The sequence below is a fragment of the Myxine glutinosa genome, chromosome 1, assembly GCF_964187855.1.
Source record: "Myxine glutinosa chromosome 1, kmMyxGlut1.1, whole genome shotgun sequence".
Taxonomy (NCBI): domain Eukaryota; kingdom Metazoa; phylum Chordata; class Myxini; order Myxiniformes; family Myxinidae; genus Myxine; species Myxine glutinosa.
In genome coordinates this window covers 115639571-115667164 of record NC_136261.1, presented here as the reverse complement: position 1 = coordinate 115667164, position 27594 = coordinate 115639571, and the positions used below count along the sequence as shown (strand labels likewise).

The 27594-nt window shown below is 40.8% G+C and overlaps 1 protein-coding gene across 1 annotated transcript in view; it reads right to left on the bottom strand.

The window, feature by feature from the left end:
- The window catches only part of LOC137427804 (mesoderm induction early response protein 3), a 115641-nt gene that overhangs the window by 10734 nt on the left and 77313 nt on the right, over positions 1-27594 (bottom strand). The window contains exons 11-12 of the mRNA XM_068117554.2: positions 15040-15164; positions 14785-14906 (exon numbers count right to left, since the gene is read on the bottom strand). Of these exons, the coding sequence (XP_067973655.2) occupies positions 14785-14906; positions 15040-15164 (247 nt within the window). The remainder of the gene's footprint in view (positions 1-14784; positions 14907-15039; positions 15165-27594) is intronic.

The window sequence follows — 27594 nt, the reverse complement described above, 5'->3', positions numbered from 1 at the left end:
AAATGGAAGAAGTTTGGAACAACCAGGACTCTTCCGAGAGCTGGCCGCCCGGCCAAACTGAGCAATCGGGGGAGAAGGGCCTTGGTAAGAGAGGTGACCAAGAACCCGATGGTCACTCTGGCTGAACTCCACAGATCCTGTGTGGAGATGGGACAAACTCACAGAAGGACAACCATCACTGCAACACTCCACCGATCTGGGCTTTATGGCAGAGTGGCCAGACGGAAGCCTCTCCTCAGTGAAAGACACATGAAAGCCCACTTGGAGTTTGCAAAAAAAGCACCTAAAGGACTCAGACTGTGAGAAACAAGATTCTGTGGGCTTTCAAGTTGAAGCCTTCAAACGTGTTTTGTGTGAGGTTTGTGAGGAGAGTGGTGGTGGAGTGGTTTGGCCTGAATCCATGTTCGGTGTGTGTGAGAGGGATGTGAGGGTTTGCGAGTGTAAGTATAAGGCATTCTGTAACTTTGGAGGGTGTGCAAAATAATGTGATAGGTCTGTAAGAGGCTGCTTTGGTGGGATCTTTGTTTGGCTTGACGAGGGTAATGATTTTTCCAAGTTTCTAAATTTGGGGAATTCTTGAGTGTTGGTACGAGAAATTGCTTATATTTGTGAGGGCTCATATGCTGTGTGGTCCAAGATGTTTTACATGTAAACTGGAGATGGTGTCAGGGCCGGTAGTAGACTGCGAGGTTTTGATGTTTTTAAGTGTACCACATGCTTTTCAGACTGTGGTACCCTATTGTTTTTGCTTGGATTATTCTTATTATTCTTCCGCCGGCATTTTTCAGGTTTATTCCCTTTGAAATTCATTTTCTCTGCAACAATTGGTCCGATTGACACACTTTTCACCAAAGGAGCGGCTCCCCCTGTATAATTTTTAATGCTAATTATGATGTCATAGGTCATGTGTGGGCACCATCTTGGAAAAACCGAAAAACTTCACCCCTGTATCTCCGAAACCGCTTAATGGAAAAAATTAAATGTGGCTCGTTGTAAAGTGTTCCCCATGGGGAATAACATATGTTAATGATGATGTCATAGGTGCCTCCATTATGACGTCATAATTAGACAAGTAGAATGCTTGATCCGATCAGTACAAAACTTATTGAGCGTGATCTAAGGTAAATTGGTCGGGGAAAAAAAAAATTATGACGTTATCGGTTACGTGGTTCGGTAGCCATATATATATATATATATTTAAACACAAAACCCTTCTCCGAAATGGCCAGATTAAAACGAAACTTTACAGACATGATCGCCAATCCATGACAAACAAATGTGCCCCATCCAAGATGTCATAGGTCACATGGTTTGGCAGCTATAATTTTTTGAAGAATAAACCTTTAAAATCAACTCCTCTAGAACGGCTAGACAGATCGAGTGGAAACCTTACACACATGTTCCACATGCCTTGGGGATACCATGAATAGTCGTTTTAAGGCCATTTTTCCCCGCTAGAGTGGGGGTTAGCCTTGCGGGCCCCATGACAATCATGGTTCCCTGTTTTTGAGGCAATATTTTTATGGCCGGATGCCCTTACTGACGCCAACCCTTAGTCGCCTCTTACGATGCGCAGGTATAATTGTGATGATGTACCTATTCTAAATTGGGGTACACACCGGGATCATTCATCCCAGCAAGTTGGTACTCAATTTGCCGACTTCGGAAGGATGACAGGCTGAGTCAACCCCCCTGGCGTTAATTCAGCGATCGACCGGGATTCAAACTCAGGATCCTAGGATCCCAAGCCTGCACCCTAACCGCTAAGCCAACACCAGGCTCCTTGGGGATACCATGGTGTTCCCAAACGAATTCATGTATCACATGGTCTGGCAGCCATATTGGATTGAACGAAAATGTAAAAAAAAAAAAAAAATTCTCTTGAACCGCTCGATCCATTGAAGTTAAACTTCAAAATAATGTAGTAGTCGTCAAGGGGAATACGTGTTTAAAATTTAAACATGATCGGTCGTACGGTCTGGCAGCCAGAATTATTTTATTGTTTGAAGGAGAAACTGCAATATTATCTTCTCCGGCCATGTGACTTTTCAGTTAATCTATTAATTACGTACTGTTTGAACTCAGTGGCATCCAGTCTATTAATTACGTACTATCTGAATATACCTTTCGACCCTTTGGATGGCTGAGCCCCATTATAACTTTGAAGAAGCTTTTAGACCCTTAAGACAACCAAGACCCATAATACCACAAAGAACCAGAGGACCCCGAAGACCCAAAAGACGAGAACTCAATAGATCCTAAATAGATCCCCAAAAGACAAGAACTCAAATGAACTCAATAGAACCAGAGGACCCCGAAGACCCAAAATACCCTGATGACCCAAAATAACCCAAGGATCTAAAAGAGACTGAGGATCCCTAAAGACTGTGAAGACCCAAAAGACCCCATGGACTCAAAATATGCCGAGGACAGCGAAGACCCAAAGGATCCAAACGACCCTGAGGATCCCTAAAGACCACAAGGACCCAAAAGAACCCGACTACTTCAAGGACACCAAAGACCCAAAAACCCAGTAGATTCCTAAAGACCCAAAAGAGCCCGAGGACCCCTCATATTTTAAAAAATATGTATTTAAAATCCAATACTGAATTCGGTTTTATAAAGAGGACGTCATGTGTCACGCGTGTCCAATGAAAGCAGGGTTGTATCAACGCAGGACGTCTTGTGGGACCCTGTCATCACTGCCAGCAGTTATAAAGTGGAAGTTCGAGTTAATGATTTTTATTCTTTGTGCAGAAGAGAATGGCGTGATGGTGGTGTCGAGTTGGTAGCTGAGTTTGCACCTTGTAATACATCTTTACTCTTTTCTGGGTCCTATGTGACTTGTGTTTGTGTAATGGTCTGAGGATGTTAGCTGGTTATTTTTCTGATGGTATGCTTCTGTGGTGTGTATATTATAGTCGTGGCCAAAGATATTGGCACCCTTGCACTTTTTTCAAATAATGCACCATTTCTTCCAGAAAATTGTTGAAATAAATCCACATATCCATAGATGTACTTCTTTGGTTTGCAGTGGAACAAAACAAAAAAAGCTGAAAGAATTAATAAATCTTAGCTTATTCCACGCAGAAATCCGAAAACGGCCCGGACAATATTATTGGCACCTTTTAGAAGTTGTTAGAAATAATTAGATTTCAAGCAGGTGATTCTCCTTTACTTTGGAATTGAACCCACCTGCGGTGAGTTGCAGGTGCCTGCAATATTAAAATCACTCATGCACCCAGTTTGAATGGAGAAAAGGATTCATTCTGCTGTTTTGTGTCACTGTGTGTACTGCAATGAGCATGGACAAAGGAGAAAGAAAACCAGAGAATTGTCTGAGGAGGTCAGACACAAGATTGCAGCCGAGCATGGACATTCTCAAGGCTACAAGTCCATCTCCAGAGACCTCGATGTTCCTGTGTCCATCATACGCAATGTTATCAGGAAGTTTAAGGCTCATGGCACTGTAGCCAAATTCCATGGACGTGGCCGCAAGAGAAAACTTGATCAAAGATTGCAGTGAAGGATTGTTTGAATGGTGGAGAAACAACCTCGATCAACTGCCAAACAGATTCAAGCTGACCTTCAGCCACAATGTACGACAGTTTCGACACGCACCATCCGTTACCAACTCAATGAAAGGGGGTTCTATGGTAGGAGACCCAAGAGGACCCCACTGCTGAGAGAGACATAAGAAAGCCCGACTGGAGTTTCCAAAAACAACTAAACAAGCCAAAATCCTTCTGGGAGAATGTCCTGTGGACAGATGAGACCAAATTAGAGCTTTTTGGTAAAGCACATCATTTCTATGTTTACATAAAACAAAATGAAGCCTTCAAAGAAAAGAACACCTTCCCTACAGTCAAACATGGAGGAGGTTCAGTGATATTTTCGGGTTTCTGTGCTGCCTCTGGCACTGGGTGCCTTGAATGTTTGCGTGGCATCATGAAATTAGGAGATTCCCCAAGGCATTTTGGACCACAATGTTCAACCCAGTGTCAGAAAGCTGGGTCTCCATCAAATGTCATGGGTCTTGCAGCAGGACAATGTCCCCAAACACACTTCATAAAGCACCCAGGAATGGTTCAAGACAAAACGTTGGACTGTTCTGAAGAGTCCAGATCTAAATCCCATTGAACACCAGTGGGGAGATCTGAAAACAGCAGTTGGGAGAAGGCACCCTTCAAATCTGGGAGAACTGGAGCAGTTTGCACAAGAAGAGTGGGCCAAACTGCCAGTAGAGAGGTGTAGGAAGCACTTGACTGCAGTTATTTTGTTCAAAGGCTGTGCTACCAAATATTAAGTCTCGGGTATCCATAATTTTGTCAATGCCATTTCTTTTTATTTTACTGATTTAAAATGATATATTAAGTTCTGAATCAAAAACAAGGGTTCTGTAATATTAATAGTGAAATAAAGAATTGGAGACAAAAATACTTTTGTCAATTTCAACTTCTTTTTAGAGAAAATTGTGAGTTCTTTTAAAAAATGGTAAGGGGGGAAGTGTGTGTGTGTGTGTGTGTGTGTGTGTGTATGTGTGTGTATGTGTGTGTGTGTGTGTGTTTTGTTTTTCTCGTGTAATTTGGTATCTTCTATGATTGATATATGAATTTTGTTTGTGAGAATGTATTTTTTAAGTTGCATGGCCTTACTGATGAGACCCTCTGTGTTGTACTGGTGAAATTATGTGTGCGTTTCATGGGTTGAGGAGGTTGGGGTCCTGGGTTGGTTAAACGTTTGTTGTGGATATGTGATACATATGTGTGAGAGCAATGCGTGGTGATTTGTGTGATTGTGTGTGAGGTGATCATGTGGAAGATGAAAGGGAGTGGGCCAGTCCATGTGGACAGATTGGAGATCTGTCCTTCTTCAGGAGATTAACAATCTTCCCCACTCTTACCTGAATCAGCAGGGAAGGGTGGGCAAGATTTAGCCCCAGTCTTGCAATGGGGGGGGGGAGGGGGGGGGGATTAAAAAGTGCCAACAACTAGCAACCACCGCGAAGAGGCATCCCCATTAGTTGCACCTTCAGATTGACCAATAAATAATTTAAAAAAAAAAAATCCCTTCGAATTATACCATGATTGATGATTTAAAATGGTTTTCAGAAAAAAAACGTTTGGGTTCCCCTTTAAAAATCATTGTTGGTTGAATTCAATGACCTGATATGCAAATCCCCTTCAAAATTGAAGTCAATCGGATGAAAATTGAGGATTTCAGAAATTCGACCTAAGTTGGTGACATTTTGACTTCAAAATCAATAGGCTTCTTCCTTATGACCAACTCAACTATTTGGTGATGTTCAGTTTACAATTGTGTGCTTATAACCAATTCAATCATTTGGTGAAGTTCAGTTTAAAATTGTGTGCTTATAACCAATTCAACTATTTGGTGAAGTTCAGTTTAAAATTGTGTGCTTATAACCAATTCAATCATTTGGTGAAGTTCAGTTTAAAATTGTGTGCTTATAACCAATTCAATCATTTGGTAAAGTTCAGTTTAAAAGTGTGCTTATAACCAATTCAATCATTTGCTGAAGTTCAGTTTAAAATTGTGTGCTTATAACCAATTCAATCATTTGGTAAAGTTCAGTTTAAAATTGTGTGCTTATAACCAATTCAATCATTTGGTGAAGTTCAGTTTAAAATTGTGTGCTTATAACCAATTCAATCATTTGGTAAAGTTCAGTTTAAAATTGTGCGCTTATAACCAATTCAATCATTTGGTAAAGTTCAGTTTAAAATTGTGTGCTTATAACCAATTCAATCATTTGGTAAAGTTCAGTTTAAAATTGTGTGCTTATAACCAATTCAATCATTTGGTGAAGTTCAGTTTAAAAGTGTGCTTATAACCAATTCAATCATTTGGTAAAGTTCAGTTTAAAATTGTGTGCTTATAACCAATTCAATCATTTGGTGAAGTTCAGTTTAAAATTGTGTGCTTATAACCAATTCAATCATTTGGTGAAGTTCAGTTTAAAATTGTGTGCTTATAACCAATTCAATCATTTGGTAAAGTTCAGTTTAAAATTGTGTGCTTATAACCAATTCAATCATTTGGTAAAGTTCAGTTTAAAATTGTGTGCTTATAACCAATTCAATCATTTGGTGATGGTTCAGTTTAAAATTGTGTGCTTATAACCAATTCAATCATTTGGTGAAGTTCAGTTTAAAATTGTGTGCTTATAACCAATTCAATCATTTGGTGAAGTTCAGTTTAAAATTGTGTGCTTATAACCAATTCAATCATTTGGTAAAGTTCAGTTTAAAATTGTGTGCTTATAACCAATTCAATCATTTGGTGAAGTTCAGTTTAAAATTGTGTGCTTATAACCAATTCAATCATTTGGTGATGGTTCAGTTTAAAATTGTGTGCTTATAACCAATTCAATCATTTGGTGAAGTTCAGTTTAAAATTGTGTGCTTATAACCAATTCAATCATTTGGTAAAGTTCAGTTTAAAATTGTGTTCTTATAACCAATTCAATCATTTGGTAAAGTTCAGTTTAAAATTGTGTGCTTATAACCAATTCAATCATTTGGTGAAGTTCAGTTTAAAATTGTGTGCTTATAACCAATTCAATCATTTGGTGAAGTTCAGTTTAGAATTGTGTGCTTATAACCAATTCAATCATTTGCTGAAGTTCAGTTTAAAATTGTGTGCTTATAACCAATTCAACTATTTGGTGAAGTTCAGTTTAAAATTGTGTGCTTATAACCAATTCAATCATTTGGTGAAGTTCAGTTTAAAATTGTGTGCTTATAACCAATTCAATCATTTGCTGAAGTTCAGTTTAAAATTGTGTGCTTATAACCAATTCAATCATTTGGTAAAGTTCAGTTTAAAAGTGTGCTTATAACCAATTCAATCATTTGGTAAAGTTCAGTTTAAAATTGTGTGCTTATAACCAATTCAATCATTTGGTAAAGTTCAGTTTAAAATTGTGTGCTTATAACCAATTCAATCATTTGGTGAAGTTCAGTTTAAAATTGTGTGCTGATAACCAATTTAATCATTTGGTAAAGTTCAGTTTAAAATTTTGTGCTTATAACCAATTCAATCATTTGCTGAAGTTCAGTTTAAAATTGTGTGCTTATAACCAATTCAATCATTTGGTAAAGTTCAGTTTAAAAGTGTGCTTATAACCAATTCAATCATTTGGTGAAGTTCAGTTTAAAATTGTGTGCTTATAACCAATTCAATCATTTGGTGAAGTTCAGTTTAAAAGTGTGCTTATAACCAATTCAATCATTTGGTAAAGTTCAGTTTAAAATTGTGTGCTTATAACCAATTTAATCATTTGGTGAAATTCAGTTTAAAATTGTGTGCTTATAACCAATTCAATCATTTGGTGAAGTTCAGTTTAAAATTGTGTGCTTATAACCAATTCAATCATTTGGTGAAGTTCAGTTTAAAATTGTGTGCTGATAACCAATTTAATCATTTGGTAAAGTTCAGTTTAAAATTGTGTGCTTATAACCAATTCAATCATTTGGTAAAGTTCAGTTTAAAATTGTGTGCTGATAACCAATTTAATCATTTGGTGAAATTCAGTTTAAAATTGTGTGCTTATAACCAATTCAATCATTTGGTAAAGTTCAGTTTAAAATTGTGTGCTTATAACCAATTCAATCATTTGGTAAAGTTCAGTTTAAAATTGTGTGCTTATAACCAATTCAATCATTTGGTAAAGTTCAGTTTAAAATTGTGTGCTTATAACCAATTCAATCATTTGGTGAAGTTCAGTTTAAAATTGTGTGCTTATAACCAATTCAATCATTTGGTGAAGTTCAGTTTTAAATTGTGTGCTTATAACCAATTCAATCATTTGGTAAAGTTCAGTTTTCAATTGTGTGCTTATAACCAATTCAACTATTTGGTGAAGTTCAGTTTAAAAGTGTGCTTATAACCAATTCAATCATTTGGTAAAGTTCAGTTTAAAATTGTGCGCTTATAACCAATTCAATCATTTGGTGAAGTTCAGTTTAAAATTGTGTGCTTATAACCAATTCAATCATTTGGTAAAGTTCAGTTTAAAATTGTGTGCTTATAACCAATTCAATCATTTGGTGAAGTTCAGTTTAAAATTGTGTGCTGATAACCAATTTAATCATTTGGTAAAGTTCAGTTTAAAATTGTGTGCTTATAACCAATTCAATCATTTGGTAAAGTTCAGTTTTAAATTGTGTGCTTATAACCAATTCAATCATTTGGTAAAGTTCAGTTTTAAATTGTGTGCTTATAACCAATTCAATCATTTGGTGAAGTTCAGTTTAAAATTGTGTGCTGATAACCAATTTAATCATTTGGTAAAGTTCAGTTTAAAATTGTGTGCTTATAACCAATTCAATCATTTGGTGAAGTTCAGTTTAAAATTGTGTGCTTATAACCAATTCAATCATTTGGTGAAGTTCAGTTTAAAATTGTGCTTATAACCAATTCAACTATTTGGTGAAGTTCAGTTTAAAATTGTGTGCTTATAACCAATTCAATCATTTGGTGAAGTTCAGTTTAAAATTGTGTGCTTATAACCAATTCAATCATTTGGTGAAGTTCAGTTTAAAATTGTGCTTATAACCAATTCAACTATTTGGTGAAGTTCAGTTTAAAATTGTGTGCTTATAACCAATTCAATCATTTGGTGAAGTTCAGTTTAAAATTGTGCTTATAACCAATTCAATCATTTGGTGAAGTTCAGTTTAAAATTGTGTGCTTATAACCAATTCAATCATTTGGTGAAGTTCAGTTTAAAATTGTGTGCTGATAACCAATTTAATCATTTGGTAAAGTTCAGTTTAAAATTGTGTGCTTATAACCAATTCAATCATTTGGTGAAGTTCATTAAAATTGTGACCTGCAGGCAATTGACATACAAACAGACAGACAAAACACAGACCAGACCAACCAATATACTTGAAAAATCTTCGATTTTCGCAAGTAACAAATGCACACCCATCCATGAATTATAGTAAGGATAACCTGGTCGCCTCTAAATCCAGCCGATACCTTGGTATTCTCTGCAGAGCCAAAACCAATGTCAGCTGTGCAGAGCTCATTATAAGGTTTTTCTTATAATCAATTTTATGTGGAAGAGGGGGATCATAATTTGTTATCTTATAATTATAATCAGGACCTTAATCTGAACTATCATGTAGTATGTCTCCCCATTCTTGGCTGCTGCAGCTGCTTCCCAGCTTGCTTTCTGGAAGCACATTCGAGTTTATTGCTTATCAGGTTATTGGCAACACTCAGAATGAGATCGAGTCCCAGGATGTTACCCTTGCCAAGTTGGATATTCAACACCATACCTTTGACCCTCTATTCTCGAGCCTATAGAACCAACTCCCTGTGTGTGTTCCCTTCGGAACTTCTCCCTGCAGTCTTTTAAAAGTGCTACCCATCATCACCTCATGATGCTCTCCAAAACTCACTCAATCTTTTCTACTCTTGCTGACCCTCTTTTCCTCGTTTCCATCTGTGATATGTCCGACGTCCGTGTATTTATCTGTCTGCCGCACTCCCTCTGGCCATACTGTTAGTCTGTGAACCTGCTGCCCTGTTTTTCTCCTCCCTGAACCTAGAGTCGAGTATTTAAAATAACTGGAACGACACTCTTCGACGTCACAACGCCGACAAATGTGTCTCCGCCCACATTATTACATCTATAATAATAAAAGGCAGTGTGTATGTGTGTGTGCATGTGTTAAGTCTCCTCCATAACTCTAAAACCATGAAACCTAGCGGCCCCACACTTTGCATGCATACGAAGGGAACTCCAAGGGATTGCATGAATGAAAATGCTCTTTGGGTGTTAAAACCAAAAATCAAAAGAAATACTCATAACCAAAAACCCCAAAAAGCCTTACCAAAATGGCAGTCTGCCATCTTGGTCAGACCACGAGCTCATCGCTGGGTTCTTAAGCTGCCATTTTGATTTGGCCTATTTAAACATGCATTGCCTTGGAAACACCATCTACTTTCATGGAATAATTAAAGCATATAATCAAAATCGGGATTCAGATTTGAGGATCGGATCCTGTTCACTAAATAAGTATCGAAATCACTTCACTAAATAAGTAAATAAGTGGAGTGAAATCAGACAAAATTTAACACATTAGCGATTCTTATAACAAAGTGTATATCTTTCACTCAGCTTTCAGCAAGGCTGTCCTTCCTCCTCCTCCACATTGCCAAAGCATCAAACCTAACTTTTTCTACTGTTCCAACAATTATATTGAGTGAAGAAAATATTAAGGAATGTGCCCAAAGTGTAACTTTGAGTAAAACGAAAATAATTAACCAGCGGAAATTGAAAAAATGAAAATAATTAACACAGCAGGATCGATGGCAAGGCTTGCGCAATCACGCCTGTGTACTCCTTCAGCAAATCTTCCAAGTAGGGAAGGCAAGATAAATCAAATTAATGTGTCCCTCCTCCTGCTATGCCTATAGTCGATTTAATTTATTTCCTTCCTTTAAAAAGTAGAAAGTACTCCGATGGACGACCAAAGGCCTCTTTAAAAGGTAAACCATTGATTGTTGCATTGATGAACTTTAGATGAGTGCTTATTAGGGTGGTCCAAAAATGCAAAAATATCACTTTTTTATCTGGATTTTGATGCTCTATTGGATTATTGTTAGAAATGGTCTAAATCATTCACCCAAAAAATATTTTGCATCCGAGTCATCTATAAATTCATACACACTCAACATATAAATTTGTCATTTTGGTCAATTTTAATGACTTACAAAGACTTTAGAAATATTTTTTTCCTAAATAATGTCATTGATGGTACATACCCCTGTGAAGTCCTCATGTTTCAAACATGTTTCAAGCATTGTCAAACATGTTTCGACCATGATGATTTCACACTCACAGGCGCAAGCGCATGCAAAAAGTCATGAACCACAAAATGGCTTAGTACAATAGTGCATGTACTTTTTCCACCTAGGTTGCTATTGGATTGTTCTCATTTAGCCAAATTTGGTGAAAAACGCCATATTTCAATTGAAGTGTGTATGAGTTTCTAGATGGAATTGAGCGAAAATATTTGGTGGGTGAATGTTTTAGACCATTTCTAACAATAATCCAGTAGAGCATCAAAATCGGAGAGATCGATGTTTTTTGGACCACCCTAGTGCTTATGCCATATTTCAATTGAAGTGTGTATGAGTTTCTAGATGGAATTGAGCGAAAATATTTGGTGGGTGAATGTTTTAGACCATTTCTAACAATAATCCAGTAGAGCATCAAAATCGGAGAGATCGATGTTTTTTGGACCACCCTAGTGCTTATGCTTTACCGCAAAGGTACTTTGAACAGACCGTGGTGCCTCTATCCGTGTGTGTGTATATGTGTGTGTGTGTGTGTGCACTTGCGTATAATAAGGGGATTTGCTCCCGGCCCAAGATCCTGACCAGCCAAATTTTTAAAATTTATTTATTAATAAAATGTTTTTATGCAATTTTTCTTTATACAAACAAAAATAGCTGTCTGGACATGGTCCAAACTCGATAATCTGTTCTATTCTTACTAAAATAGTGTGATACGAGGGAGCGATCAAGGAAAACTGTGGAGTGAATTGTGTGAGTGCTATATGAGTGTTGTGATGTTCTGTGTGCGTTAATAGCATAAAGAAGACTGTGAGTTGTTTCGAGTGAGTGAACATTATAAAAAAGAAAAGGTCGTGAGATGTTCTGTGTGAGTGAATGATGCAAGGAGGGCTGTGAGATTTTCTGTGTGAGTGAACGGTGTAAGGAGGGCCGTAAGTTCCATGTGAGTATGACATAAGGAGGGCCATGAGTTCTGTGTGGGGCAGCGGCATAAGGAGAGCCCTCCCCCTTCTCTCATTCTCCCCTTCCCTCCCCCTCCTCTCTCTCCCCTCTCCCCTAATCCTTCCCCTCCCATTTCCTCCTTCCCCCTCTCCTCCCCTCCCCTACCCCTTCCTTTCTCCCCCTCACCCTTCCCCACTACCCTCCATTGCCCCTCTCTTCATATTCCCAGCACAAAGCGACTCTCCGTAGCCTGGCAACGCCTGGGTACTTTTGATAGTTACACATAATTGTACAAAGTTTGATTTGAATCCCTTCAGCTGTTCTTAATTATCACATTTTTACCTGACATGACCTCTTGACCTTTGGATGTAGAAATCTAATCAGTTCATATTTTCATCATGATGCAGCATTATTCAAAAGGAAGTATACACTTTCAAAAATGTATTTTACAAAAACTACTGACATTAAATCCATGTTTCATGTATGAATGGAAAGGAAATCTCTTAAAGTTTTGTTTCAATATATTTTCGTTTTAATCTGTTATCTTTTCTTTTAATATTTGGGGTTTTTGTTTTCCAATGGGGGGTTATGTTCAAAATGGTGGCAAGCAAATATGAGAGTTTACTGCATCCTGGAATTTGCCAAGACAAATTCAGCGACGACTGTGCAAAGCATTTTCGGACACGTTATGAAAACAACCCGACAATCAGGAAGTCCATCGACAACTGGTACAAACAGTTCGAAGGCACAGGTTACCTCTGCTAGAGAAAGAGCACTGGGTGTCCTCAGACTTCAGAGAAGACTGCAGCGAATTTGGGAAACATTCCAATGCAGTCAAAAAACGTCAACCAAACAGAGCAAGTCGTGAGCTACGGTTTCCAGAGACAATAGTTTGGTGTGTACTACAGATGCACCTAATCATGAAACCTTACAAGTTGGAGTTACGGCAAGCCCTGAAGGCCAGTGACAAAGTAATTCGTTACAATGAAGAAACTTTTTTACTTAAGTGGGAAGGTCAACTGCCACAATATCCTTGTGTGGGGCTGTCAAAATCCAAATGTTGTCATCGAACATGAATGCGTTTCTCCTAAAGTTAGTGTTTTGCGCCATTTCCAAGTGTGGGAAGAACTGGATTATCGACTCGACATGTGCCGCATCACACGTAGGAGTCATATTGAGGGCTTGAAAAGTGTGAAAATAACTTTTAAATGTCTTCCTTCAGTCTTTATAAAACACATTGCCATATGTTCAATAGTACTTGTAAAACAATTTTTTATTTTGTAAAAAGTATTTAGTAGAAAAAAAAAAAAAAAAAAAACTTGTAAAAAGTGTATACACATTTTTGAATAACCCTGCATATATACTTATACCAAGTTTGGTTAAACTCCCATCACTGGATCACAAGTTATCACAGTTACAGAATTTTTACCAAACGGGACCTTTGACCTCATAATATAATCAGTTCATCTTTTCAACATATTATATACTTGTATCCACTTTGGTCAAAATCCCATCACTGGTTCACAAGTTATCGCAGTAACGAAAACATATCATGGATGGACAGACAATCTGATAACAATGCCTCTGGCAACTTTGTCGGCAGAGACATCAAAACGCACTCAACAGAGCCCAAATTCTAAACCAAATTTACGTTAAACTTATGACCGAGCCATATTTACAAGCAACATAAATAATACATTTTGGAACAATACATGTACTGGACGTGAGAAATTTGTGCTTTTTCACAAAGTGCCAAACGTCAGTCATTTCTAAAATTCAAATTAAATCTGGCATCGAGATTTTTAGGTGTGGGTGAAGGATGGGGGAACAAAGGGGGCTGATGATATTCTATCTCAGGGAATATTCAACTATTACCTAGAATTCCAAACATCTGTGAATAGGCTACAGTTGCAACAAGCAACTCAGGCAACAAGCAACAAGCAACTAAAGTATACAGCCAGTCTCGCCTTAATTAGGCAACCGCTGATTGACTGAAGGAAAACAATTCCCCCTATTTGTGAGCTGTTCAATAACTGCTGTGCAAATGATGAGGCATGGTTTTTATCATGCGTGACCTCAAAGTCACCAGTAAGCAAGTAGGTAAAATTGTAACTGAAAATGGCTTGAAACAGAAATTGACTTATTGAGGGGAGGAATATACAAAAAAAAGAAAAAGATGCTGGTAAGGCACATTTCATGCTTTGTGAGAAAGAGTTAAAGTACGGAAGCCACGGAAAACCATGCAATGACTATCACTTCAAGACACAGTAACAAGAATAAAGAAGCCAACGAAAACAGAGCACAACCAATGATAACATACCACTGGCTTGCATGTTTATTTAAATTCTGTTCTCTTAACAAATAATGGTAAAACAAAATTACACGCAATCCAAATACTATCATTGAATAAGGCCGGTTAATAACGTGAATGGGGTGGGCATGGAAGAATCCCGCTTAATATTTTGATACTGAGGCGCTCTCATAATGCTGCCCCCTCTCCCCCACCCCATCCCTCCTGATACTTTTTATTTTCAAACTGAAAAAAAATATTCTATCACTATCACTCACCACAGCACTCACACCAGCACTGTTGTGGTATTGGGCAACATCATAATTTATCAAAAAATGTAGATCATCAATCATTTGACAATCTCCAACTTCATTACATTTTGCTGTCAGCTGGAGTGACCCCATGCTTTCTCGACAGACTACGCCTGCCCTACCCAGGATGAAAATGCTTCCCCTGAAAAACACTTCTGGCAAAAAAAACAACAAACATCCTGCAATCCCAGAGAAATATTACTCTTCATAACTTGCAAAACAACATAAGATAGATATTTTCCTGGTTTTAAAGTCCTGAATTTTGAATATGCATTGATCACGACTTTCCAAATAGTCCATCTTTTTTGCAAACAGCATATCAAATTAATTACAGGATGAAAATTATTACAAAAGAAAATTTCATTTTTAACACCCTTTAAACTAGTCTTCTAAACAGAATCCAACCTGCAGTGACGCCGACGGGGCTACCGTCCAAACCATTTCGTTCTCTCCGACCAAATCCCCAGGGCAGAGAGAATCGGTCATGTGCTGTACTGCAGGAATCCAGTCCCAAGCTTTCAAAATCTCTGCAAGAGCAAAGACAGGGACATGCAACATGAGTCATAGCGACAAGTGCCGTTACATCAAAAGTATGATCAGAGTGCAAAGATAAGATGTTCTCATGGATAAAAAGGCTTGAACACAAGTACATCCTCTCACATGAGACTAGGAGGCACGAGTCGTCTACGCCCAAACCGGCTTTGCTGCATGATGTCATCATAGTGGTCCGACTTCTTCCACGTGTAGTAGTAGGACACACACTCAGCCACGGTCTTTGTGACCACCTGGATAGGCAGGCAAGAACAGAAAGGAGGAGAGAGACAAAGAATAAAAACGAATTTGTGACATCGGTAACTTCCTGTCAACCTTTGAGTTTTTCTAAACCGGACATTTAAGTCATTCATGAATTATATTGCATGATCTGATGAAGATGACACTAGAGATGAAGGAACTGAAAATAAATAAATCAGGGAACGATCTTAAAATATTTTTTTTCCACAAGCCAGCTGGTCTAAACAGTTTATTGATCCACTAGCCCATAACAGTTCCTTCTACCCTGGTTTTGTTGAGTCCTAAAACATGGGAAAAAATATTAAAAGGGCAGGTTAAGCATTTTAACTTGAAACACTTTTATCAATCTAACCAAAAAACAGTCACCCAACCATACGATAACAAATAAATGTGTACATGAAGAAGAAAAGCATCAACACTGACAAACTGGTGACGGCTGGTCCCAATCTTTCGACAAAACTTGCAAAAGATAATTAATGTTGCATCACCAAATGCCAGTCTCGTTTTCCCACAACTTTTTGTAACTTCAGCCTTGCTTCTGTTTTTCATACCAGTGCTCACAGTCTCGCTTTGTGTCAGTGCTCGGTTACCTTTTCCTTCTGAATTCTGCTGCCATCTTCCTTCCCAGTGGCTATAAATTTTGGAAAAAAAAAAATGTAGTTGCACTTTAGGCAAACCCTGGTAGGACGTTCAGTTTAGGTTGCCCAGGTGTTATCGTGCACAAACTGTATATAGACTGTAGAAAGTTACTGATTGTAATGAAGACATTAATACTGTTATGTCGGGAGGGTAGCACAATATCTAGAGCCAGATAGATCTGTGTCGGTAGGTATTCGACTGTCGCGATAGGGAATCTACCTTGTAATAAGTTCTGTTAGGCGATTTGTTGGTTAAGATGTATACCTATGAACATACCAGGATGTTTGAGTGCTAGGTAGTTAGGGATTAAAGATAACAGCCCCTGTGTGTCAAACCTGGTAATCAAACCTTTGTCCCTTATGGCAATGCAAACCTGAAGACACTTAGTTAGGCTCTTTATTGCAACACTAAATAATTCCCTTCCCTGACAAGACTTTGGAAAAACAGAGAACAGGCAAAAGGAAACCAGGCCAGGACCGCCGATGATGGCCGCCGCCAACTACACCTCCGGCAGGCCTAGCCACATCGAATAGCACGAGCTATCACCACGCTGCAGGGAACAAGTGCTGGGTTGGCGCGGACCTCCAGCCAACGAGTGTGAAGGCGCTGATTGGGCGGCGCGCCAAAGCTGACGTCACCGCTGCAAGGCTATATCAGGGCGCGCTGAACGATATTTTAGAGAGAGCACATCCGGTTCTCGTTTGCGCAGCCCTTCCTCTTGGAGATCCGGCGCTTCGTCTTGCGCAGCACGCTCTCTTCGTCTTGGCAGACCGATCGTGAGTGGAGATCGACCTTGTGTGGAGATCGCTGGCGGTGCTTTGGGCCATGTGGTGCTTTGGAGCTTGGTGCACGGACCTCATGAGCGGCGAGAGGCTTGGAGCGGGGCCTGGTGGCACGCGAGCGGGGCCGAGTTACACTGCAAGACTACGGACAGATAAGACTGCACACTACATTACATTTACATTACATAACGAACGTTTTTCTTTTGGTTATTCATCTTCCTGTGTGGCGTATTTGAAGTCTGGTGTGTGGGATCCCAATTTAGGACTTTGATTTAGTATCGTGTTTTCCTGTCCCTACCTTTTATTACAATAAACCCTTGTATTATTTTCCATTCCCCACAAATCTTGTGTCCGGTTGAGTTCGTTCGCCATGCACAGTTACGCGCTTCCGCCGCTTCTTCCTCTTCACTCCTTCTTCCTCCCGCGTTTTATAGTGAAATCCGTGTGCGGTCGTCGCCTCCAAGTAAATCCGTTAGGTCCATCCGCGAGCCCTGGTATTAACCAAAAGGGTCCGCGCGACAATACCTTTTCCTTGGGTCATTTCTTTTGTTTTGTTTGTTCCAGTGAAGGCCATTTCATTTGCTGGCCACTTCAGAACAGTTCAGAGTTTTGTCTTAAACCATTTCTGGGTGCTTTTTGAAGTGTGTTTTGGGTCATTGTCCTGCATCAAGACCCATGACCTTCGACGGAGACCCAGCTTTATGAAACTGGGTTGAACATTGTGCTCCAAAATGCCTTGGTAATCTCCTGATTTCATGATGCCATGCACATATTCAAGGCACCCAGAGGCAGCACAGCAACCCCAAAACATCACTGAACCTCCTCCATGTTTGACTGCAGGGAGGGTGTTCTTTTCTTTGAAGGCTTAATTTTGTTTTACTAGTGAGGTACCCGTGCTATGCACGGGTGGGAGGCCAGAAGCAAACAGCCAATGCAGAAATGGTGAATGCAAAAGCATGAAACCAATAAATTCCACATTCCTTCAGCATCTTCAGTCGCATGTCAGACATGGACAGCAAGTTCGTGAAGGACTTCCATGGAAAACGTACCCGTTCGCAAACAAACGGGTACGTTTGTTCCATACCCAGTCAATGGCAAATCTGTATATGGCGATCCGCGAATTCACGTTTCGAAAGTAGAAACCGTCACGGCATTTTGTCATTCACTTGAACTCAATATCTCTTTTTTCATTCCAAACAGCATAACTCCAATCACAAATGAAATAACATTAATATAAAAAATAAACTTTTAACAACATTCGTGGCATAAACAAATATTTAAATCCTGATGTGAAGTTCCGTATGGTTGGGTGAACACAATTACGAATTCAAAATCGTAATTGTATTTACTTAATTCCAATCATCAATTGATACTTTAACAAAACGATTAACACGATTAACGTTTAATGATTTAACATTATGATTGAATGACGGTTGTATTTGGATATTATCAAACCGCGCATTGCCGTCATCTGTCCACTTCCGCATTCGCGCCAGGTTCATAATTGTCATCAAAATCTAAACAGTATTTGTAGAATTTCAATAAAAGCCACATCACTGTTCATATCGGTAAATAATATTCCATCATGTTTGGAAAAACTGGAAAATTGGAAAACTTGGAAAAGCAATATAGCCTATTTTACTCCAAGGGGTCCCAGGAATACCCACCCAAAATATCGTTGCGATCGGTTGAGCCGTTTTTGCGGTACCTTCGAATGGACAGATGGACATTTGGTGAATTATAGTAAGATGTAAACAAAGACATTATGTGCTTTGCCAAAAAGCTCTAATTTGGTCTTACTGTCAACAAGACATTCTCCCAGAAGGATTTTGGCTTGCTCAGGTGTGTTTTGGCAAACTCCAGTCGGGCTTTCTTAAGTCTCTCTCTCAGCAGTGGAGTCCTCCATAGAACCCCCCTTTCATCGAGTTGGCGACGGATGGTGCGAGTTGAAACTGTCGTACCTCGTGTCTGAAGGTCACCTTGAATCTGTTTGGTAGTTGATCGAGGTGCTTTCTGCACCATATGAACAATCCTTCGCTGCAATCTTCGATCAAGTTTTCCCTTGCGGCCACGTCCAGGGAGGTTGGCTGCAGTGACATGGGCCTTACACTTTCTGATAGCATTGCATATGGTGGACACAGGAACATCAAGGTCTTTGGAGATGGACTTGTAGCCTTGAGATTGTCCATGCTTTGCTACAATCTTGTGTCTGACCTCCTCAGACAATTCTCTGGTTTTATTTTTTCTCCATCCTCATTGCGGTACACACAGCACACAAAACAGCAGAATGACTCCTTTTCTCTATTCAAACTGGTTGAATGAGTGATTTTTATATTGCAGGCACCTGTAACTCACCACACAGGTGAGTTCAATTCCAAAGTAAAAGAGAATCACCTGCTTGAAATCTAATTAATTCTAACAACTTCTTAAAGGTGCCAATAATATTGTCCGGGCCATTTTAGGATTTCTGTGTGGAATAAGCTAAGATTTAGTAATTTTTTCAGCTTTTCTTGTTTTGTTCCACTGCAAAGCAAAGAAATACATTTCTGGATACCAAAAGATTTTTTAATTTCAACAATATTCTGGAAGAATTGGTGCATTATTTGAAAAAAAAAAAAAAGGCAAGGGTGCCAATATTTTTGGCCACGACTGTAAATCCCATTGAACACCCAGGGAGATCTGAAAACAGTAGATGGGAGAAGGCACCCTTCAAATCTGGGAAAACTGGAGCAGTTTGCACAAGAGGAGTGGGCCAAGGTGTAAGAAGGTCATTCATGGCTATAGGAAGCGCTTGACCACGGTTATTTTGTCCAAAGGCAAAAAACTTTAGACTAGAGCAGTGTTTCCCAACTTTTTTCGCTATGTGGCCCAACTGGCTTTTGACCTGACATGTCATGGCCCAGTGGGGATCATAGCAATTTTTTGAAACCAAAGAAATGTCAATAAGAACCACAACTTCATTCAATTTAGACTTTTAGAGTATTTCATGGAACAATATTTCTCATTTGAACAATTTCTTTGTGAAATGAATTAATGCGAGTCATTTGCAATCATTTAATGCGATCATTTAAAGCAAATTTATTTGTGACAAAGGGTCTTGCGAGAAATTTTTAGAACAGAACATCAAGAAAATCAATTGAAAAGGCAAATGAACACTTCAGACTTCAAGGCTTTTCCATAAAAAAACATATTTATTTTAAATTAAGAAATGAAACTATTAACACATTGCAATAATAACCAGGAAAATAAAAAAATATTTGAAAACTCATCTCCAGGGTTCTTTGCTTGTGGGCTGTAACACAAAACATTGCAGTATCTGCCAATTGAAAAAAAACTCAAACCAGTTTAACCTAAAGCTACTTTAATGAGAGATGCTCTCCTGAATTTTCTGCACCAGTTTCCAAATCCTTGGTTCTGTTGTAGAAAGCGCACATCTAAGATCTGCCTCACATTCAAGGTGGTTAGGAGCCTTTGTCTTCAGCTGCACCAACGTTGAGAAGCCTGATTCACAAAGATAAATTGTTGCAAAGGGCAGGAGTTTCCGAAGGCATTCCTTTCTAATGTTGGGGTAGCTTCCCATCATTTTTGGCCAAAACTCAGAGATAGAGGAAGCTTCAAAGACATCTCTGCATCCAGAATCATTTTGAAATTCAATCAGTTCATCTTGCAGGTCATCCTGGATGTCACCGACTTTAACAAGAAAAGGATTCCTCATGAGCGCCAGCCGCCAGTCCTTCTCTCCCAATTTCTGGAAAGTATTGCAGAAATTCTTCTCAGAGACAGCTGATGTGTGTCACAACATCCTTTGCAACGCCAGGATCCAACGGCTCATTAATAGTGACTTCTGAAAGAGATTCAAACATGGTAAAGTTCCCTTCCTCAGCCTCTCGTTTCCAGTTTTCAAGCTTCTGTATAAATGCACTGAGAGTGTCAATGAACTGAATGATAGTTGTTCCCTTTCCTTGCAGCTTTAGATTCAGTCTGTTCAGTTGATCAAACATATCCACAAGGTATGCGAGGCGAAAGACCCACAGCTTTTCATGGAAGGAAGCTTCAACTTTGTGCTTTTCTTGCATCTGTAGGAAACTCTGCATCTCTTCTCAGAGTTCAAACACTCATGCCACAACATTTCCTTTTGATAGCCAACGCACCTTGGTGTAGTAAAGCAGGTTCTTATGCTCTGAATACATTTCTGTGCACAATTGCTTGAACAGTCGGGAATTCAAAGCACTGCTTTTCACGTAGTTCACAATTTTGATGACTTGTTCAAGAACATCTTGAAGATGAGATGGAAGGGTTTTGAAGCAAGAGCTTTCCGATGAATCAGACAATGAACAGAAATGATGCCTGGAGATAGATTTTGAACAAGCGCTTGGGAGCCACTTTTTGCTCCTAGCATAGCTGGGGCGCCATCGGTGCACACTCCACAGAGATTGTGCCAGTTCATTTCATCATGGTCAAATAACTATGTTGCTTTTTCCATCACATCCACAGCTCTGGTATTTATTTTGAGAGAACGGCAGAATAAGAATTCTTCCTTGATGGAATCACCCTTCACATACCGAACGAAGGCAAGAAGCTGGGAACAGGATGAAACATCTGTACATTCATCCAACTGAATTGAGAACAATCCAAATGTAGCGTCTTTGATTTCGGCAATCACCTGTTCTTTTATGTCGCTAGACATAGACAAGTCAGCAATCCTCCTTTGAACCGTATTATTTGACAGAGAAGTTTTGTTGAACTTTTTTTCAGCTTCTTCTCCAAGCAGAATCCTAGCCATCTTCAGAGCACATGGCTTGATCAGAATCTCTCCGACTGTGAGGTTTCTTCTGTTGCGCAATGAGGAGGCTGACGGCATAAGAAGCCTCCGTAAGATGCTTGTTTTGCTGAAATAATGTTCCACTTTGATCCAAGCAATGGCGCTTCATGTTCTCTTCCATTCGCTTGAAGAAGTCACATCCTTATGTAGGCTGCAAGCTGAGGCCTGAAATAGTGCCAAAAAAATGAGTTTCGTTCCGAACTCGTGGGACTACGATTTCTATGCATTTTTTTATTGTACATAACATGCCTGACCTTGTGTTAAAAGTTTAACTCTGAAATCCTGCCAGTTTCCGTGAACGACCACGTCAAACTAGGTCATGTAGAGTCAAAAAGGAGGATTTTTAGCTCCGGTGCCGACTTTGCGGCATGGTATCTCCGTCAGTACATATAATTCAGCCTAGGAATTTATGCTAGGCACAGACCTCCCATGGTTCTGTGGCCCTGTCAGTTTTGAAGGCTCTTACTTACGTGCGCATCATGCAGCGGAAATGTAAAAAATGTACTTTTGTCGTACGTACGTACTGTAAAATTCAATGAATTTCTCCGAAATTAACCCAAAATATTTTCGAAACCATCAGAGATATCCTCTCGAAAATGGGTAAGCTTGGCATATGGAAGGGATACTGCTTATTGACGACGTTTCGTGGTTGTCTGGAAAACAACGGATGAAGGGGGCGACACTAAAAATGCCTCCAGATGCATATGGGGACTGCATGACGACCAGGGATAGCATAGTGAATGTAGACTAGCGAAGCTTGGTATTATGGTCGGCGGTATGAATCCGATGAATACATGATAATCCATTGATACAATAAGTATCAATCCATAGATAATAATAAGGCAGTAAGGCACACACCTGAAGTAAATCGCATGATAGTTTATTCACCGTCGTGTCAATACGCAAAGATACAGGCTTCGATGTATGCGAAAATTCTGAATGTCCACGGGCTCAAGTAGCACAAATCTTCTTAAAATTTCAAGGCAATCGGATGAAAATTGAGGATTTTTAGAAATTCGACAAAGTTGGTGAACTTTGGCCTATGTTGACCTATTGACCTTTTGATCCCAAAAACAATAAGCTTCTTGCTTATGATCAACTCTACCATTTGGTGAAATTTCGTGAAGATAGGTTGAAAATTTTGACCTGGAGGCACCAGACAGACAGACAGACAGACAAACAGAAAAACAGACAGACAGACAAACAGACAGAATAACGCACAAGATCAAGCAATATACTTGAAAAATCTCAGGTAGAATTAATCAGCAATTATTTAGCTCAGGTAGAACAGCAAGGTGATCGTGAGTATTTTATTATTAAAATTAGTATACAGTGCACGTTTTTATGCCTCCGCAGGACGGTTGTCCGTCCGGTTGTCGGTCCGTACCAGACTTTCGTTTCCAGAATAACCGCTTATGGGATTGGCTTATTGGTATGAACTGTAATAATTGGTATGATAACAAAATTGGTATGAACTGTAATGCAAAGATGAACTGGTTCGATTTTGGGTTGAAAAGGTCAAAGGGACCATGGTCATGTGACCTTTAATTTAAAATCTTGGTTTCCACAACTTGTGGACGAGAGAAGGGATTTCAATCAAACTTGACAGTAAATATCGCGGATGCTTCTTCATGGTGGTCGAACCCTTCCCCCTCCTCCCCCCAATGCAATTCGGGGGCAAAATCTTCCCCATTCTGTCCTGCTGCCCGGATTCGTCAGGTCAGCACTTTATTAGGGTCAGAGTGCCGATGGGTCCCCGTGGACCGTCCCTTTCCCTCTTGTCCCTGTTTCTCTCTTTCTCCAACTCTGACGTGGCCCTGACTTCGTGAAGGTGGGTCACACCATCCTAGATGTGGGGGATCTCTGGGTCGTTTCTGGGAGATCGATCCGCTGTCTTTGTGTCACGGGCTTGTTCGAGAGAACTGTCCGAAGTGATACAACAACCAAATTTGACACCACAATGGCCTGCTGTGCAAAGATGGACAGATTAAATTTTTGGGTGTAACAGGACATGTGCCCGTTGAAAATATTTTTGCAGATCATAACTCGAGTTTGAAACATCTGAGGTTTTACCTCTGTCATGTGACCTTTAATCGAGATCAAACGTAAAAAGTGGGTTGACATCGAACGCAGGCGGACGCATATCCAATATCACCCACCAATGCAGACATTGTACAACAGAGCTCTATTTCGTCCCACCCTGCACAATAACTTGGGGTATAATTAGCAGTGTAGGTAGATCCTAGACTCGTGGAGGTAGATCCTAGACTCGTGGAGGTAGATTCTAGACTCGTGGAGGTGTATCCTAGACTCGTGGAGGTAGATCCTAGACTCGTGGAGGTAGATCCTAGACTCGTGGAGGTAGATCCTAGACTCGTGGAGGTAGATCCTAAACCCGTGGAGGTAGATCCTAGACTCGTGGAGGTAGATCCTAGACTCGTGGAAGTAGATCCTAGACCCGTGGGGGTAGATCCTAGACTCGTGGAGGTAGATCGTAGACTCGTGGAGGTAGATCGTAGACTCGTGGAGGTGTATCGTAGACTCGTGGAGGTGTATCGTAGACTCGTGGAGGTGTATCGTAGACTCGTGGAGGTGTATCATAGACTCGTGGAGGTAGATCCTAGACTCGTGGAAGTGTATCATAGACTCGTGGAGGTGTATCATAGACTCGTGGAAGTGTATCGTAGACTCGTGGAGGTGTATCGTAGACTCGTGGAGGTGTATCATAGACTCGTGGAGGTAGATCCTAGACTCGTGGAGGTAGATCGTAGACTCGTGGAGGTGTATCGTAGACTCGTGTATCGTAGACTCGTGGAGGTGTATCATAGACTCGTGGAGGTGTATCATAGACTCGTGGAGGTAGATCCTACACTCATGGAGGTGTATCATAGACTCGTGGAGGTGTATCATAGACTCGTGGAAGTGTATCGTAGACTCGTAGAGGTGTATCGTAGACTCGTGGAGGTGTATCAGACTCGTGGAGGTAGATCCTAGACTCGTGGAGGTGGATCATTGACTCGTGGAGGTGTTTGGTGAACTCGACGTTGACCAGATGCTGGTGTCTGTTGGCAAGATTGTGACACTCACCGTCCAATTGCAGCCACGTCTGCAGGCATTCACGATATTTACTCCATCTAAGAGGCGTAAACGGCGAAGTTATGTCATTCACGACGTGTTCAAAGTGCATGAAGCACTTTAAACGCGATTTTCCCGAGGCCATGACTAAACATTCAGCGCGACATGGGCGCCACCATTTTGTATGTCATGTGACCCAAGCAAGTGTTCTGATAGGGCTAGATTCAAAATTAGTGCCTTCGATGCAAGACAAAGTAGTGCGACATAAACGCGTGGAAAACTTTCAAACTGGCAGGATCTGTTAGTTAAACTTTTTGTATGTGCTGCAACTCGGCACGTACTCAGATTACCAGTGATTATTTTTTAGTCTCTCTGACCTCGGAACGGGATTGAACGATACACGGTGTCAGCTTGAGGCCTGATGTTGATGATGTGGATGGAGCTTCAACTTCGATGGCCGCAATGATTGATTTCCGAGAACTTTCTGGCACAGGACGCATTGTCTCTAATTCTCCACGATCATGCAAGGATGTGAATCCAAACTTTATGTATTGCTCATCATATCCTCGTTTTGTCATTTCAGAAGGGATTCTGAAAAAAAAAAAAAGGAAAAATATTTTTAAAAACAAGACTAAAAAAATATGCAGGGAATAGTGGGCGGCCACCACTGGCCACAACCAACACACACAGAATTGAACTTTTGTTTTAGGCCTTGTGCGTGAAAAGATTATATTATTTGGGCAAATATTGGGCAGTCTCTGTGGCACACCTGGAAAACGTGCTGTGGCCCACCAGTGGGCCATGGCCCACTGATTGGGAACCCATGGAATACAGGAAAGGCTAAAGGAAGCTTTTTTTTTTTCTTTTTTTTTTTTTTTTGTATACAAGATCGAGGCTCGTGAAAGAGCGAACATTAATCACACAGAAAGACAAACCGACACATAAAACATATAACAGAGGGAGCGGTAGACAAGATGGGGAGAGAGGGGGAAGGACACAAACACAACATTTGAGAGCAGGGACCGAGAGACATGGAGACATCGAGAGATCTGAGAGAGGGCGAGGGCTTTGGGGGGGGGGGGGGGCGTGGGAAGGGGGCGGTGGGAGAGGTATAAAACATATGGACACTGCCAGGACTTCCAGGAAAGAAGTTGGAATTTCAAACAAGGTGGATCTGGGGTGAATTAGCGGGGGTAGAAAAGATCAAGGTTTTGGATGGGGGAAGATAAGAGATGGTGGTGAACAGCTGTTTTAAAGACCTGGAGGGAGGAGTGGGATTGAAGGGAGTGAGGGAGTTTGTTCCAGAGGCGGGAGAAAAGAGGAATGAAAGAGTGAAGGTGAGCAGAGAGCCGAGATTTCGGCAGTTTAACCATCAGAGGGTTGCTGGCAGATCTTGTGCGACCTGTAGGAATATTTGGGGGACAGAGCACAGAGAGAGCTGGGGGTGCAAGGCCGGAGAGGAGTCGGTAGAAGACAGAAAGACCACCTACCTGCCTGCGGTGAGTGAGTGAAAGGCCCTCAGAGATGGCTTCATCGCGGGAGATTCCAATAATTCTGAAAGCTTTGGTTTCAACAGCGTGAAGCCGAGCTAGGTGTGAGGCAGGAGCACCGGCCCATAGGGGAGAACAGTATTCCATTGAGCTGCGGATGAAAGCCTTGTATGTGGTGAGGAGCTCAGGTGTGCCGAGGAAGGACGTCGCACGACGGAGGATGCCCAGTCGGCGACTGGCTTTGGAGGCCAGCTTGGAAATGTGGTTTTCCCAAGAAAGATCATGGCAGATAGTGAGACCCAAAATCTTGAGCGACAGAACTTCTTGGAGAGGATTGTTGAGAAAGTAGATGGGAGGGTTGTCCAGTCGATCTTTTCGGAGAGACATAGTAAGAGTGTGAGATTTGTCAGGATTGAAAGACATGTTCCACTTGTTTGACCAGTCTGTGATTTTGTCCAGGTCTTCAGAGAGTGAGGAGGCAGCAGACTGCCGATCTGAGGGAAGAGGAATGGAGCGGCAGAGAGTGGAGTCATCAGCAAAGAGATAGAGAGGATTTTCGAGAGAGTCAGAGAGATCATTGATGAAGACCAGAAAAAGCACGGGGCCCAGAACACTGCCTTGGGGAACTCCAGCCTGAACAGGAAGAGGAGATGAGAGAAACCCATTCAGGGCCACACGTTGACGACGACTAGAGAGGAAGTCCGCCAGCCATGCGTGGAGATTTCCATGGATACCAAAGGAGTAGAGTTTGGTGAGCAGAGCGGGGTGCCAGACTGTGTCGAAGGCACGTGATATGTCGAGGGAGACAGCTCTAATTTCCTGTTTGGCATTGAGGACCTCCATCCATTGTTGAGACAGCAGAAGCAGCATGTCCAGAGTAGAGTGACCTGGTCTGAAACCAAATTGATGATCAGAGATCAAGCCATTGGAGAAGAGGAAAGATTTCATATCCGAAGCAATGATGGATTCCATGACATTGCTGATAATTGGGAGAAGGCTGATTGGTCTGTAGTTGCTAGGATCTGTTTTTGCACCTTTTTTTGTGCAAAGCGGTGATGTTGGCTGATTTCCAAGCAGATGGCAGTTGACCTTGAGCAAAAGAGAGGGTGAAGAGAACAGAGAGAGGGTGAGATAGAGCAGCAGAGCAGGATTTTAGGACCCGTGGGCTGATGCCGTCGGGTCCAGTTGCAGAATCAGAGTCGAGGGTTGACAGAAACTTTTCCACCTTGTCAGGAGGAAAGGACACGGAGTCCAGGAGCAGCAGGGTACGACTGGGTATGGTGGGTACAGAGAGGGATGGGTTTGGGACACAAGATTTAGAGGCAAACACAGAGTTGAGGCATTCAGCTTTTTCACGTGCGGAGTCAGCTGTGTAGCCGTTTGAGGTAAGGGAGGGGATGGAGGGGGAACAAACACCAGAAACGGATTTGACCAGACGCCACCAGGATTTGGAAGAGGGAGACAGATAAGAGAGTTCGGTCTTGAGAGTGGAGAGATATTGTTTCCTGGCTCTCCTGAGGGTGGACACACACTTGTTTCGGGCTTTGTGAAAGGAAATGAGATTTCCTTCCGTTGGATTTGCTTTCCAGGAGACGAAGGCAAGTTGTTTCTGGGC